The 17,202-nt window shown below is 41.9% G+C and overlaps 4 protein-coding genes across 6 annotated transcripts; all 4 read left to right on the top strand.

Annotated features, from left to right (window-relative positions):
* Nucleotides 1–408: 408 nt before the first annotated feature.
* Nucleotides 409–5,199, top strand: LSM04_004362 (uncharacterized protein; the record flags this gene model as incomplete). 2 transcript variants are annotated; one of them, XM_067331525.1, is made up of 2 exons in its annotated part: nt 409–3,704; nt 4,113–5,199. In XM_067331525.1, 2 exons carry the CDS (start codon nt 409–411, stop codon nt 5,197–5,199), a joined length of 4,383 nt encoding a protein of 1,460 aa, XP_067193084.1. The 2 variants fall into 2 exon arrangements, with proteins under 2 accessions (XP_067193084.1, XP_067193083.1); XM_067331524.1 differs by having other exon boundaries at nt 409–3,789; nt 4,113–4,160.
* A 414-nt stretch (nt 5,200–5,613) lies between these two features.
* LSM04_004498 (WD repeat protein mio) lies at nt 5,614–9,387 on the top strand (the record flags this gene model as incomplete). The annotated part of the gene is made up of 1 exon (XM_067331521.1): nt 5,614–9,387. The coding sequence occupies one exon, from the start codon at nt 5,614–5,616 to the stop codon at nt 9,385–9,387; it is 3,774 nt and encodes a 1,257-aa protein (XP_067193087.1).
* Nucleotides 9,388–9,767: 380 nt separating this feature from the next.
* Nucleotides 9,768–14,468, top strand: LSM04_003711 (uncharacterized protein; the record flags this gene model as incomplete). Of its 2 annotated transcripts, none has more annotated exons than XM_067331519.1 (1): nt 9,768–14,468. In XM_067331519.1, the coding sequence occupies one exon, from the start codon at nt 9,768–9,770 to the stop codon at nt 14,466–14,468; it is 4,701 nt and encodes a 1,566-aa protein (XP_067193065.1). The 2 variants fall into 2 exon arrangements, with proteins under 2 accessions (XP_067193065.1, XP_067193066.1); XM_067331520.1 differs by having other exon boundaries at nt 10,428–14,468.
* Nucleotides 14,469–14,985: 517 nt separating this feature from the next.
* Nucleotides 14,986–16,992, top strand: LSM04_003719 (uncharacterized protein; the record flags this gene model as incomplete). The annotated part of the gene is made up of 1 exon (XM_067331518.1): nt 14,986–16,992. One exon carries the CDS (start codon nt 14,986–14,988, stop codon nt 16,990–16,992), a length of 2,007 nt encoding a protein of 668 aa, XP_067193067.1.
* Nucleotides 16,993–17,202: the final 210 nt, after the last annotated feature.

The raw sequence follows: 17,202 nt of genomic DNA, 5'->3' as shown, positions 1-17,202 counted from the left end.
GTAGTGAATAGTTTATTTATGATCATCTCATATTCACTCGTTTTTTTGGGGTGTTTCTATACTTATCAGATATAACTGGTATTCGTATTTCTTATAATATTCTCTGTTGCTGATCTTTTTACTGTTATTTTTTCTCCTTTTCTCTCTCTTTTTTTTACTTGTCTGTTTTAACGAGTGGGTGTTAAATGGAAAGTCCTCTGTCGAGGGAATAGCACAGCCACAATAGAAGTGTGAAACAACAACAACAAAAAAAAGAAAAATAAGAACAAGGAGCGTGAAGAAAACTAAACGTGGGGGTGGAGGGTAATATATTTTATTCTCCAGAGTGATTATTATTTTCTCTCTCTCTCTTTTATCAATTTATCTATTTATCAATCTTTATATATATATATATATATATAAAGTTATATGCTTCTGTGTAAACAGCCTGGTGAGACTGGGGTCTTTGCAACCGCCACATCCGATTATATTAATATCTACCGACTCTCGAACTCTGCACTATTACACGATGAGCAAACAGATCTCTTATCGGCTATGGATCTAAATAATACGATAGTGAGACCACATCTACAATATACAACTTCCCCGATTGCTGTTTCTACAAGCAATTGCACGTCTCACTTGTACAATAACACCACCGCATCATATTTTGGTGGTATGAATACGATGGCGGCAAGACGACGTTGGGGTTCTCCTATCCCTCCATCGTCTGTTATTCCCATTCCACTACTTCGTACAAATACCAATATGACTACTACTAGTACTAGTACTACGGACACAAGAATAACTGGTACCACTACCACAACAACAACTACTAGAACTACTACTTCTGCAGCAACACGTGGAGTATGTGACTTTAACGTTGTGGATACACCAACATCTGGTAAAACACACACTTCACGTGTACCACTATCACTTTCACTGAGCTGTGGCAGAGAGGCACCACTGCGGTTCTTTCTCTCTGATAGCACCGGTGCTGCTTGGATGGGCACACATAATGATATCGAGACAGAAGGAACATTCGCCCTCTTATATACACTCTCTAATAGCGGTGCCCAACGCAGTGCGGGGGAATCTTATTATAGTTATAATAAAGCCATTGTGGCTTCAGCGTGGAGTCCGCAAAGTGTGACGGTGTTAGCCGTCGGACGCCGTGATGGTGTTGTACAATTGTTAGATGTGGAGAAGAGCAGTTGTAGTTACGCAACTTCTCCCACATGCTCCTTAAGTGGAATGACCGTCGAACCCAAAACCACCACCACCAACACCTTCTATAATAATAATAATAATAATAATAATAATAATAATAATAATAATATTAACAACAACAACAGCATTGGTAATACTCTTAGCAATAGTAATAATAGTAATAGTAATAACAACTATTATAGTCATAACAGTTCATCCCACTTTACAGGCTCTGCCGTAAACCCACAGACGACATTTTCTCAGCATCCAGTGTGGAATGGAACTACCATGGCACTTGATGCCGTGCGGGAACGAGTATTAGACGGCACCATAACGGCATTGGATTGGGTTCCACGCACCCACGCAACCGTCACGGCCGCAAAGCGTGTGGATGGCATGGGATATTACGCCGAAGTGATGGACATGCGATCACCGGAGAGTGGAATTCACTACCTCGGCGCCCCAACCGGTGCGGTGGCCGCACCCCATCAACTCACCGGTGCGAATGCGTCGCTTCCCACGTTATGTTGCGCCGAACTTGTGGCCTGCGATGACTCGCAACTTTATGTGGCGACGGTGGGAAGTCACAGTAGACGTGATGTGGTGCAGTTGTGGGATCTCCGCATGACGTCCCGGCCTGTTTGCTGTCATGTGCACTCACACGCCGGTTATACTTCGATTGCCTGGTCGCTGCGTAGACCACATACTGTGATTGGAACTACACGCAATGGAGGAGTGCGGGTACACGTTTTTACGGATCTCGCCCGTAGTAATAGTAGTGGTTGTGGTATTGGTGTTGGTGTGAATAAACGAGAAGAGGAAGAAGGGGAAGAAGAAGAAGAAGAAAAGAGTGAACGGGAACGGAATGAGGGGGAGACTTCAGAGGCGGATGATGATGGAATGTCGATTCGCTCTACAGGAACTACGACGAGCACTATGTCACTTTCATGGAAGAAACGTGTGGCGAAACAGTCAGGGGAACGTTGTCGACTACACACAAGAGTACCAGCCGCAAGTGTAGCATGGTTAGCCGATAGTCTTTCACTCGCACGATTTCTTAATGGGGATAAAGGGAACTTTAGTCCAAAAGCTTTTATCGGAGGAAAAGAACAATATGAGAATGGAACTAGTATGCATAGTCTTTCACGGCCTGTAGAACTTGGAGCTTGTACAGATTTTCCCTGTATTATTTTACTCAATTCCAAAACAGGTGAGTTGTATTCACAGGTTTTTTCTCTCAGAGGTGCCACAGCGGTGATGATTGATGATGTACCATTGTGTGGTTTAGGTCCTAACGTATTTCTTTACCGATACAACAAAGAAGAAACGAACTTTCTAAAACTAGAACGAATTTGTGGGGATACGGATGTGTTAAATCCGAATAATAGTATGGATAGTATGACTGGTCATGATATGTTTGATGGGAGTAGTGAATTAGAACAGAGTGGTGGTCATGGGGTTGTTAACTCCAACTCTAGACAAATACCAGGAAGAATGAATAGTAGTATGGGAATAGAAAATTCCAATAATAATACTACTAATACTAATACTACTACCAATATACAAAATCATAACACATCTTCATCTTGTAAACAAGAAGAACGGATATCTAACATTCATGTAGATCGTACTTTATACGGTTTAGATCGCCTTCGAGCAGGTTTTGTGGCATCCTCACATCAAGTTCTCTCTGTTCTATTAAGAGAAGGGAAAGATCGTGAGGGGTATGTGTTGTTTCGCTATGGATGGTATGTAAGACGTTATTTACATCCTGATAAAATCCTTTTACCAGCATCTGATGTTATTCCAGGAATGTTGGATTTACTACAACGTGAACGAATGGAAATAGGCTGCAGTAATGTGATGAGTCATACGGCTGCCCAACAACAGTCAGCCATGCCTTTGTGTAAACTTATTTTGGCTGCGATGGGATGGTGGACAGATCAGCAGGAAGAACAGATAATGTTATCCGCAACAACAACAACAGCAACTGGAAAAACAACAAAAACGACGATACCTGGTAAAGATTCTTCAAATGATGCTGTAAAATTTCCTCGTAACTGTTTTTCACCAACAATGCAAAACTCACCTCCACTACAGCAGCGACGTGAGAAGGAAAGACTTACATCTCCACAATCATGGTCTCATGGGAGTTTAGATGATAACATGGATATGACGTTTCCATTAACACCTTCATTTCAATACGAAATTCCTGTTTCACTTTCACTAGCGCTTGAAAGATGTGACCGTATCGCGATGTCCTCATATAATGAAGCGGTGGAACGACGGGCTGCTATTCTTGTTTGTATGGGACGCTTAAAAGAAGCGGCGGTATTATTATCCCATTACAGTAACTTACATCCACTTTACCCAAGTGTGGCCGTAGCACTCTCTGCAGCTGCTATACATGATAGCAATAGCAGCAATATCCTTATTGCTGCCTTGGCTTCTTCTAATTCTACTTCAAATAATGCGTCGGGATGTAGTTTTTGGATGAGTTTGTGCCTGAGCTTTGCGTTGGAGATGCAAAAGAATACTACTACTACTACCACTACTACTACTACTACTACTACTACTACTACTACTACTACTGCTGTTTCTGTTTCTTTGGCATCCCATGATACAGATGAAGGGGAATTCACTTGCAATGCGAATAATAATAATAATAATAATAATAATAATAATAATAATAATAATAATAATAATAATAATAATAATAATAATAATAATAATAATAATAATAATAATAATAATAATAATAATAATAATAATAATAATAATAATAATAATAATAATAATAATAATAATAATAATAATAATAATAATAATAATAATAATAATAATAATAATAATAATAATAATAATAATAATAATAATAATAATAATAACACGAACAGTAGCAGTAATAACGGCAGTGATAGTAGCAAATATGGCAGTTGGATATCTCAACTCCCACTTCATACGCGTCGTGAATACCTTGCATTATTTACACGGCGTTTTCCTTCTCTCCCACTATCGGACCGGATAGCATTCGCTACTTTGATGCTTTTACCACCGAATCTAAATATTGCGAATGAGGATGCGCATCTCGCCCTTATTGAGGTGCTACACGAGATGACACAGGAACAATTCTCTTCAGGAAGTAGTATAAGTAGTGGCTGTTCACTGCTTTTGGCAGCCGCCGTAGAGGGACTTGATCGCAATTGTACTTCTCTGCAGAGATATGTAGATGAAACAGGAGATGTACAGACTCCAGTGGTTTACGTTGCCCTCTACGGCTCACCACAGTGTCCGGCGTGGATTTGCTGGAACGACGCCTATCGCACTCAACTGAATGCGGAAGGAAATGCCATTCTCCGAAGTCAACATGATCTCAGTTGTATTAAGATAAGACAAAGACGCACAGATCCCGGTAATGTAATGGGAACTGGAAACAACAATAATAACAATAGCAATAACAATAATACTGGTGGTAATGGTAGTACGTCATTACAACCAACACTTGCTGGATGTGATGCATTTGATCGACGCACAGTTGGTCCCTTTGTTGGGGCATTAGGTGGACTTGCAGGCGGAGCACCGGCCGTTGGGGCAGAGACAAAAGTAAAACAGAAGCGCCAGGGAAAACGAAGCCTGGAGCTTAGATGCAAATGTGGAAAACAAGTTTTAACGGCACAACCAAAACAAGGATTGACTACAACAGTTACATCAACAACACTTTCTGACTCTGTGATGATGGGACGTACTCAGCAAGTGCCTGAAGTTTGTCGTAACTGTGTTACACCTATGTGTACTGTGTGTGGTGAACAGATGTTTAGTCATACATGTGAATATGCTCTTGACATGTGTTTTACCTGGTGTACGGTGTGTTTACATGGTGGACACTGGTCTCATTTACGTGATTGGTTTGCAAAGCATGGGGCCTGTCCTGCAGAAGATTGCCCGTGTCACTGCTGTCACTCTTCCTTCCCGCAATATCCGGTTATGTCGACAGTGAAGAAATGTCCATAATACAAGGACTGAGTTTGTTTCGTTTTGTTTGTTTGCCTTATCTGATTTATAGTTTTACCATTTACTTTTTTATTTTATTTTATTTCATTCATCATTTCGTTTGATTTTTCATGCTTTGAATGTGTCGTAAAGTGAAATGGCACTTTTTTGGGCTTTTCTTATACTTTTCCTTTTTTTTGTGTGTGTTGCATTTATATGAATTTATTTGTTTTCTTTCTTTTTCCTTTTGAATTTCGTGTTATTTATAATTACAATGATAATTCTAATACACAATAACAATAACTGAAAAAAAAAGCGAAAGCGGTAGTGTACAACAAAAAAAAAGAATATATATATATATATATATATATATATATATATATAATCTATAGATTAAAGGAAAATCGGGGAAACTGTTGTGGTGGGAACTTATTAATGAAGTACTTTTCCTGCCAACCAGATAGTCATAATGGGTTTGGACTACTATTGGGCCATACACTCATTTATTTCACAGCGGAGTGTACCAGACAGAAGGGTAGTGTTGATAGTAGCGATCATCACACAACGTGTGATGCTGATTGTACCACAGAGATGAAAATTCAAAGTTTAGTGACGTTGCCGCATGACTTTGGCAGAGCACCAGAGTGTTTTGGTATGGCGAATAAATCCTTGTATGGATGTGATTTAGCTTTTGTGGGATCCAGCAGTGGCGCTCTGGCGGTGTTGGTGATGTCATCACATGCAGTACTGTACGCCCCACAGAGAAGTCCTGCCGCACTGCGGAAACTTCATAGGGATGCAACAACGGCTCCTTCTTTCTCTACTACTACTACTACTACTACTACTACTACTGCTACTAATAATAATAATAATGATAATGATAGTTATGGGATTCTTCCTGCGGGGTTGAAATTGCCTGTATATCCTGCCTCACCTCTGTTTCTCCCACACGCATCTACAACGGGATGTAGTGCTTCCGTCCCTTTTGCCTCACAGCGACAATCCACTGAGATGGATCTGGCTGTTGGAACGATAACTTGGATGCGGGATAAACCACTTGTATTTGTTGGATTTTACTCAGGTCGTGTGGAGTGGTATCACGTTACAATAACGGCTGCTAAAAGGGAGGAACTTGCTGCAGCCAAAGGAACATCAGCATCTACAACAGAGAATATGTCAACCGGTGCGAAAAACTTATCGGAGCGAACAAGTGGTGGAACAGTACCGGTTCTATCTGAAAGTTTAGTAACAACGGCGGTTAATGATAGTCATGCCTTTTCCCGTACTATTTGTTTACATGGCGGATTCCACAGACATGACGCCTCACAAAAGATATATGAAAACGGCGATGGTGATGGAATTCGTGTGCGTCTTCACCTCACCTGTAATTTCCCCGAAACCGGGGCCTTCTTAACAAGTGACTGGTTTCCTGCTAACGGCTACGTAGTGGCTGGGGCGGAGCGGGCGGTGTATGTCTTTTCTACCGAACAGCCAGAGACGCCGCTCTGTTGTCTCTCTCGGGTGGGTTGTGGTTTTCTCGCCTGTCATCCATTCTTGCCATTTGTGGGTTGTTTATCATTTGGACGTTCTGCCGCAATGGCAGATGTAACGCCAAATGCGTGTGTATTACATGTATTGGAATGTACCACCAACCATTTACTTCGACCAGCGGCGGAAGGACGTATATTAGAATCCACTCCACGTCATGAGGCCTATTACAGCTGTTCATGGAAGTTTAGTTTTGATCTGCAGATTGCGGTTTGTAATGTGAAGGAAGGCATTGTGCATGTCTTACATCTCGCTAAAACAACAGAAGAAGAGTTGTCGTCATTGATGTTAGAGACAACACCGCGGGAGGGGATATCGGCTTCAACGTTAAGCATAACGGCTATTCCAGATTCCACACCACCACTCTTTTCAACATCTATTTCAACAGCATCGACTGTGGCGGCGGCGGGAAGTAATGGGGTGGTGGGAGTTCCAGCTCCCCAGCCATTATATACATATACGCGAGAACGGGAATTATTTTTGCCACTACACTCACTTATGAATGTGGAATTTATTTCTGCAGCTACACATGCACTACCAGATTTGGGACCATTAATATCCTCATCCTCAACTTCTTCAACCAACGTTACCCAAAAGAATAATCATGACAACAAGAATACTACTAACACTACTACTACTACTACCACTAATAATAATCGCCGTTCTAATTTTCTTTCATCTATAGGACGTGGTGGTAATAGTGTGTTAACACGAGAGAATGTTTTAGCAGAACGTATGCTACACTCTACTGCAACTTGTAACAAGACACGTTATGGCTGTAAAAAAGAGGCTCATTCACCTTCTACGACTAGTACTACTTCACAAGAGAAGGTGGTGGAAAATGGGGTTCATGCATATAATGCTGCCTACCGTGATGCTGTTAGCTTAGGTGCAGGACCTTTTTCACGCATTGTTGGTGTTAACTGCGCAGGCGAAGTCACATCCATACCGGTAGATGCCGATGCAACTCTTACAACCCTACGTCCGGGATGTTTTGCGCTAGGTTTATGTTCATCACTCTTTCTCGTTCCTACTACTACTACTACTACTACTACTACTACTACTACTACTACTACTACTACTACTACTACTACTACTACTACTACTAATAATAATAATAATAATAATAATAATAGTACATTATCGGACGATGTGATGGATATGGAGCAACGTATGAAACGACGATTGGTGGCAGGTTTTGGTGTTCCTGCAGCTACAAACGTACAGGCACTACAAACAATGAATGATCCATCGGAATCAGATCTACGTGTATTATTTGCATACATTTCCATTATGGAGAAAGTAGGTGTGGTGGGGAGTAGCGGCCCTGTACCAAGTATAGTGGATCTTCTCTCTCTTGAAAATGCCCCGAGTACGGCACAGTTAATGGATCTCAAGTTGTTACCACACAATGCCGCTGTTGTTTGTCGCTCTTCAACCTCAAGGAATGATTCTCGACGACTTTTACTACTACATCTCTTAGATTGGCTTCCCTCACAGGAATCTTTTCCACGTGCTAGTAATAATAGTAGTAGTAGTACCAATGGTAATGGTAATGCTGTTAGTGAGATGAACTGTAATGTGGTAGAGCGTGCGGTGGCGGTGGAAGTACTATACAATAGGAGATCACGCGCTGCTGCTCTTCTGCAGCATTATCAGCAATTAAATCCTATTTATCTTGTTATAGCGGGATTTCTCTCTCAACATGATGGGACTTCTTCTGCTTTGCGGGATTGTGCGGTGGAAGTGCGGGAGAGTTTTATACGTCCACTAAGCCCCTGGCTTCGTGTGGCTTTTCTCTACGAAGATGATCGAAGAAAGATTTACACGGACACGGCTCTTCCCTTTTGGGATCGTGTTGCTATTGCAGTACTTCTTGAATACGATACACCTACATTAGTGTCTTTACTTGGTAATACTTTTCGACAGGAGTGTAATATGGTACAACAACTATTGCTAGAGGGCATTCATGAGGCGGCATGTCCACTCATGCAAACTATTGTAGATTGTACTGGGGATTTTCAATTAGCGGCATGTCTCTTTGCTCGTATCGTACCACAAAACCAATCGCTTGTTACCCACCCAAATACATACTCAGATTCGAAAAAAATAGTATCCTCAAAAAATGTTATTCCTACATCTGGGGTTTATTATGTAGAGACGAATACCAGTTCCAACAGTCATATAAAGGATTACCACCCAAACAGGGCCTCTCTTTCTTGGAAAATGTGGGCAGATGCGTATCGTAGATTCCTTGATAATGAACAAGAATTTGTTAAACGTACCATGTTTGATTTGGCATGTCAGCAATTACATGGAACCCATGCCATTCCTCGTAGTTCACCCATGCAACAACAACAACAACAAGAAAGAGAGGAAAAGAAGGAAGAGTATTCCATCGTTTCACGGCGAGTACAACACACTTGGCCGGAATTAAACCCGTTATTACATTTACTAATTGCGACCGATCAACGTCGTTGTACCGTCTGTTCAGAGCCGGTGTACACCAGGCGACTGTGTGCACGCGAGAGTTTTGCGTGGTGTACGGCGTGTCTTCACGGTGGTCATGCGGATCACCTGCAGAGATGGTTTGAAACACATTATAAGTGTCCTGTCTATGGCTGTGGTTGTCGGTGTGAACAGGGTGGGAATATGTCCTAGCGAAAAGGAGAAAATAAAGGGAAGTAAAGAGAAATACTCTTAACCTTATTTACGGCATTATTTTTATTTTTTTTATGTTTGCTTTTGGATTGCGAGTATTGTACAAACGAAAAATAACAGAAAAAAAAACGGTAGGATTTGACCTCCCTCTCTCTTTTTCTTTCTTTCTTCAACGAGACAAATTGAGAAAGAGAAAGAGAAAAAAAGAAGAATTAAATGGGTTATACTTATGCAAATTTCTTTTTCTTTCTTTTTTTTTCTAGTCTCCTTATTCTTCTTTCTGCTAGCCTTTCATTCCCTACACCTTTTTTTTGTGTTGAAGCGGGAGAAGGGGGGGGGGGGAGAGGTGACACTCAGTTTTTTTTTTTTGAGTATAGCGCATGAGAAATGCGGCATGGCGTCTTTGCAGCAACAGAAACAAGAATAATAACAACAACAATAACAATAATAACATCAAAAGGAGTTGTAATATAATTATAGATAGAAATAGTAAGAGGAATACTTTGAAAGGTCTTACTGGTTTATCTTCCTCTCATTCTTCTTCTAGTCTCCTGGAGCAATTGCATAGCCGTTTTCGTCGACATGATGGGCTAAGCGCAACACGAAAGAGTGTACTGTTGCGTGATTGGCAATATTTTTCTGTGATGAGGAAGGAAACTGCAATGGGAGATTATTCCTATACTTCCTCATCATTATACAGTGAAACAAACACTATTGATAATAATAATAGTAATAATAAGGGGGAGGAATTATACCGAGTTCTTCGGATCGTTTCGGAGTTTATCGCATCAACAGGAACCTGCAGTGATCTCACAGTTCCACTACAGGATGGATATACAGACCTTTCATCAGTGAATGGTATTCGACGAGCTACACTTGTATTACACTATACAGAGACTGTTTTACTTCTATCAAATGATCACATGTCAAAAATTGTCGCCCTAACTTTTGGTCACCATCATAATTATTCATCAAATACGGAATTAACACTTGAAGATGAAGAGCAATCCTATTCCAATACCAGATCTCCACTACGGTTGATGAATGAAAGAGATACAATGACGGCAACAGTAGTGAAAGATGATGATGCATACGAAGAAGAGAGTGATAGAGCTCCACTTACGTCATTTGAAACGGTTTCACTGCTGCGTTGGTGTACATGGCATGTACGTACGGCAGTAAATGGAATTTACAAGGATGAAGCAAGAACGATGGATTCTTTTTGTGCAATTATTCGACTCATATCACGATTTCTTACTGTTCTTAATGGTGGATTACAGCGTGGTGCGATGGAGAATATAACGGATGAAAATGAATTGAGTCATATGGCATACATTGTGATGGATGAGCTATTGAAACTTTTAAGTACCAAAGCAACGAGTCTTTTACAGAATGAATCTCCATTGTCAACGCTAGTTGACTCCTTACAGAATACTAATATCACTAGTACTAGAACTAGTAGTAGTGATACTGATGTTGATCATGTTAGTAGTAGTATTAATAGTAGTAATGACATTAAGGATGATAAAAACATTTCTGATGTTAATAGATGGTCCGACCTTCAGATTCATGAGGATGCACAGCAGGCACTCCTTTGCACCCAGAGAGAACACTGGGAACGAGCATTGAGTTTACTGATTCGAACTCGTCGTTGGAATGAATCACTGGTAGAGAAAAAGAATATTAACGATGATGATAATAGTAAGAAGTATAAAGGTGTAAAAAGCACTATATTCCACTATGAAACATTGCGTTCACTGGTTGAGACACCACGACCTGTACTTCAGACGCTGCAATATATTCTCGCCCAGCATGGACAGTGGGGTGTGTGTATGGAATTATGGCAAGAGACCGTCCACCGTCGTTCTTTAGTAGAAACAATCTCTTTGTCTGCTTCTTCTTCAATATCATCATCATCATCTGCTCAAGTATTATCACCTTTTGCAGCACTGCATCATCCATTTAATGTTGACAATATCGTAACCGCCCTCGCCTTTGTGAATGCAAAACCATCCAAAACAGTGATGGGATCATCTGGAGACTCTTTGGAGCTTCCAGCACGATTGTTACGGTTATTGTTATATTTGGGTATTGTCCCTAATCGTGCACTTTCCCCTGCGGAGTTTGCAGCACTTTTAAAACAATCCTTTGGACTTAAACTTGGTCGCGGTGGTGTGGCTGGTATTCTCTCTCCAGCATATGTGTGGAGATTAGCGGCCTCACATCCCCATCGGGCTCGTGCCACACTGTGTTTAATGTGTTTTCATATTGTTGTAAGAAGTGGTTTGACCCATACACTGGAATTAGAGGATTTGTACGTTGTCACTTGCATTTCACGACAGTTCTTGCAAGAGCAGTATCGTGCAGCAAAAGTAACATCATCCTCAGTGATGATAAGGCGTAAAGAAGAAGAAAAAAAAGATGAGAAACAAAAGAACTTTGATGAAGACATTGTTAAAAGTAGTAGTCGTAATAACATCAACGATGATAACACAGATGACTATGAAAAGAATATGTTTGGACCCCTTCCTGTTTATTTTGCTCCCGCCACACGTCGTTCAACGACAGCGACGGAAATGCACATTGTTGCGATCACAGATGCCTTTCTTTCTATGCAACAATCCATGTTTCCAATTCCATCTGAACAAGATTCAAATAAACATACACATATTATATATAACCCCAATCGTCCTGGACGTAGTACCGTTCTCCTCTCACTGGTTTCCCGTGAACTCATGACACTTCTCACAATGGCACCGTACGGCCGGGCTCTTGGACGCACTTGGCGAGCCGCACTGGCCGCCCTCCCACACGACACACATCACACCGATGATCTCCACCATTATTATAACCGTTATCCTCACTCTTATTATTATTGTGATTATGATTACGATAACGATAACGATTATCGTTATAGCGATAGGACTGTGCGGCCCTCCCGCTCTGTGGCGGTCCTCGCACAGGCGCTGCAGCGACGGGCCCTCGACCCCGACGGCCAGCCGCTGATGGATCCACTCGTCCAACTCGCCCCGCAACTCTCCGCCTTCGCCGTTGGCCGCATCGTCCACAGTCCGCTGGGCCGTCAACTCACATGGAAACAATGTCTCTTATTGCTGCCATGCACACCGTGGGGATCGCGGGCCCAGCGGCATTTGTTACGACGCGTAGTGTTGGAGGGCGGCGGGCATGTGACTGCACTGCGGGGGATCATGCAAGGCAACAGGATACTCCCACCGCGATTGTTGCATGATGACCCAACACTCGCAGCAGATATGCAGATGTTGGCGATCCTCACCGAGCACGACTGGCGACGCGCTCTCACAGCATACACGGAATCAGGAGAACGTGTGCAGCAGGCCTGTGCACCACATGTGGCACGTCTTGTGATAAGCGCCGGTGTGTGTTATACGCCACGTCTAGAGTCTACAAGGGTTGTTGCCGTTTCTGCTGTATCTTCTTCCTCTGCTACCAGTTCTCATGGAAGTAGTAGTAGTAGTAGTAGTAATGCTAGAGACGATGAGGTGGGTCGTAATGGGCGAACACTCACATTATTGTTTCGGGTCGCATTACGTGCAGTGGGTGGTGATCGTGTAGCGGAGGAAATGCTCCGCGGGAGTTTGCTGCGTGGTCGATGGGCAGCTGGTTTAGCCTTTCATCAGTTTCTACAGCAGGAGCAGCCGGAAATATTGTGCTCTAATAGTAATATGGAAATGTATGTGGCGCTTCTCTGCAAAGGATTACTTTCACAGACAGCCATGGCACGTGCTATTGCAGAGGTGTCAAGAAGTGCTCGAGGAGCGGCATGGAAAGAGGCTTGTGAAACATTTATGCAATATATGACAGAAATTGGTAGAAATGGTATCCATAATAAGAGCAAAAGCGAAAGTATCGTTACAGTGAATCAAATACAAGAAGAGGGAGAAGAAAAAAAGGCATCTATGGGGTCATCTCGTAGTTGGTCCTCATTGTTTCCTGTCCGTGTTCCAGCTCAACTCTCTCACTTTGCTCACACTGTGCGTTATAGTATGTTATGTTCAGAGTTTTGGGAACAGGCATTACAGTTTTTTCCTGTACACTCCTTACCACTTCCATTAAATCATCAACTTCAACTACAACGTATCACTGGAGAAGAAGTATTGGTGAATATGGAGTCTTCTAAAGAAAAAGAAGAAAAAGTAACAACATCCACTCCAGAAGGGAGTGAGGGAGAAGATGGGAGAACGATGGCGCATACTCCTTCACCTTTATCCTTCTCACTTGTACAAATTGCATTACAGGAAAAACTCCATCGAACCAAAGCACCTATTGCGAAAACATCCGCTGCAGCTGTGGAGCAAACTCTACGTGTTTTACAAGAACGAGGACAGTGGGAACAAGCAATATTAGTGTATGAACATGCACTTGCAAATCGCTGCTTTCCACATACCGCAGGTTCTATCGTAGTAGGAGCCTGTTTACCATCATGGGAGGCGTCACTTTATTGCTTTACACATCTTTCAGGCCGTATGCGTCCTGATGCAATGACCACTGCATTAGCATTACAGGCCTGTGCACTTGGACAGCAGTGGGTGCTGGCACTGCGTATTCTCACACAAAGTGTACTCACAACAGCCGTAGCCGCACCGCGGGTGATTGACTATGCGGTGAAGGCCGTATTACACAGTGGGGCTTGGCAGGCAGCACTCGGTGTGGCACGTCAATACCGCAGTAGTAGTAGCAGTACTAGTAGTCCTTTGTTAGCTAATACCATTATGCATGTATTTGTGGTATCAAAGTGTTGGGATGATGCGGTGGGTTTTTTCTACGAGTGTGTTATGCGTGGTATGCGTCCACTAGATGAATCCCTCACAATGGCCATTACAGCAAGTGAGGCGGTATCGGCGGAGTATAGAGATGCTGCACGTGTGGTTGGTGTAATTGCATCTGCATTGGAAGATTTCTTTCATGTGCATGGTGTTGTGCAACAACATGTACTTGTCGTATACCGTGAGATATCTAGTAAGCCAGGTGCGGGCGTTGATTCACATCTCACACTAGTTTCATTTGCCAGCAGCGTCAGTAGTGGAAGTGGTAGTAAGTAGTAGTACTGATATCAGTGAAAACATAACTGATAAAAATGTTCCGCAAAATAACTAACTACCATCACTACGCTGCAGACTCCTAATGTGTATACACAGAGGTGGGGTTTATTTTTATTTATTTATTTATTTATTTTTGTTGTTGTTGGTATTATTCTGTCGTTATTTTTATTTCTAACACTACTACTCTTTTTATGGAATTGAGAAATACCTAATACTTCTGTTACTATTACTATGCTCTTTTAATGTTTTTATTTTCCTTTTTTTTTAAATTATTTTATTATTATATTATTTTATGGGTTTCTATCGTTTTCCACTCTGTGTCAGACATTGGAGGGGGAACAAAAAGAAGGGGTGCCGTAGCTGTTGCTAACATTAAGAGGGATACAATAAACGAAGAGAATCGAAAGAACAGTACAAAACAACAACAACAACAACAACAACAACAAGAAAGAAAACACCCACACAAAGACAAACCTTGAAGAAAGCCTTATTATATTACAGTAAAGCTACACAAAGGATGTCACAAACACGTACATTTGTTTTTGTGACCAATATCCCTGATTTCTTGCTGGAGCCACTTGAAGTGAGCAGTCATATTAGCAGCCGTGCACGTGCCAATCGGGATCCCCGCTATGAACGTCTGCGGGCTTTATTAGCAGCGAATACTTCTGGAGTGATGATTGTAATGCATCTTGAGACCCGCGGTTATGCACTGGTGTTGTATGCATCCGAACAGGAGGCCCTCGCCGCCTGCAAAACCACCATCATTCCACAGAATGGAAGACAATCAACACTACAATCACAATCACAACCACCACCACAACAACAGTACCCACCACTGCAATTGCGTATTCTTCGACGGGAACGACCAGCACCGTGTGAGGCGGTGTATACACCAACACTTACAGTGGAGGGCAGTACGGTACAAAAGTCAGATCTCGTTCCCACACGCGGATTGGAGTTGGTGTACCGTGGACGGGCCGTACCGCGTTGGTGTCCACACACACAAGCACACGAGGACTGTCCATTTGGTACTTCCTGTCATCGACTACATCTAAAGGCATATCAGCATACCGTGCGTAAGCGACCGCGGTTGGATGCGGTTGTGGGAACGGGAGGAACAACGGCAGCAACCACCGCAGCAACAGGATCAATAGAAGCACAAATGACAAGAGAAGAAATAGAATTGGTTCGTAGTGTGACACGCAGTACACGTTTAACAGAAGAACTTCTAGTTCCACCTGAGATGCGGCTAGACTTCTCTGTCTATATATCCATCACACGTGAGGAGGCACTATCTCTGGTGGGTCACACAGGATCGACAGCTTCTAGTGATACCATTGCCACTACTGCTACTGCTGTTCGAGCTAATATAGTGCGAAGAGTTGAGGAATCCTGTTTAATACAGAAAGGGCCATATTTTGTAAAATTTGCATTTCCCGGTGGAGCTCCATGGGATTGGAGTCTGCATGATGAGAGTGAGGGTCTCCCGCAGTTGCGGCAACGAGTCCCATTTCCTGAGAATGGGGCCCCAACACCTCTTGAGCGGGATTTATTTTGTCAAAAATTGCTCTATCATGTAAATCAAATGAATCGGTTTACCACAATTGACGCTGCCCTTCGTGCTTTTGAGACAAGCCCACGAGTCTGTGAAGCATTACATCAATATTTACAGGATGAAAGCGAAAAGAAGGACAATAATAATAATAATAATAATAATAATAATAATAATAATAATAATAATAATAATAATAATAATAATAATAATAATAATAATAATAATAATAATAATAATACCGAAGACTCTTCTGATACCTCTATAACGATAGAGTTGTGTGTACGTCCGTGGTTATTTTTACCCACTGCCGGTATGGAGGCGATTGTTCTAATAGAGAATGGCGGTGAGTATGTACGAGGTGTAGCCCAACGTCATGCTGCATTGCGTCTCATGACATCTGCCACCTTTTTGCAGCATCATCAATTAGACTTTACACGATACGCTGTTATCGGCAATAATGAAGATCCTGAAGCGGAGGATGCTCTAGAGATGGAATTACGTCGTGTGGGGGCCGTTGTGAAGCGTGGGGTGGAAGCACTCCGGCGACAAGTACGACAACAATGCATACGTGAAAAACTTCCTTCAACTGCGGCATGGTGTATACAACTTGCTGTTGTACTTCCAGATTCTTTAGTAATGGATAATAATAATAATAATAATAATAATAATAATAATAATAATAATAATAATAATAATAATAATGGTCCGGTATCTACAACCACAGTAAGTGGAGAAACTAGTGCTGCGGATGTTGGTACCATGCGCTCTGTGGTGCTTTCACTGAGGCCATTTCAAAGTGCACTGGAGGAGTTTACGGCGATATACGGTACACGACCAGATGTGAAAGGTGATGATAATGATGATAGGGTTAGAAAAGAAGTACTGTGGAACACAAAGAAACATCCATATATTCCTCTTTTTCCTCGTGAGTTGATGGAACGACTAAGGCGAGACGGAAATGAATAGCGGCGATAGCGCGGTGACAGTTAAGTATGAAAGAAGGAGACAACGTGAGAGAACTGTGGAAAGACAAGAAAAAAAGATGAGGTTATTTTATTTTATTTTTTCTTTTTCTTTAATCCTCTTGTGTTTTTTTTTTAATTTCTTCTTTCTTTTCTTGATGTGTTAATCCTCTCTTATTTATTTATTTTACTTCTTGTTTCTTCTACTCTGTAT

The sequence above is a fragment of the Trypanosoma melophagium genome (genome assembly GCF_022059095.1).
Source record: "Trypanosoma melophagium isolate St. Kilda chromosome Unknown ctg18segment0, whole genome shotgun sequence".
Taxonomy (NCBI): domain Eukaryota; phylum Euglenozoa; class Kinetoplastea; order Trypanosomatida; family Trypanosomatidae; genus Trypanosoma; species Trypanosoma melophagium.
The sequence above is the reverse complement of the archived record's forward strand: the minus strand, read 5'-3'. Positions and strand labels throughout refer to the sequence as shown.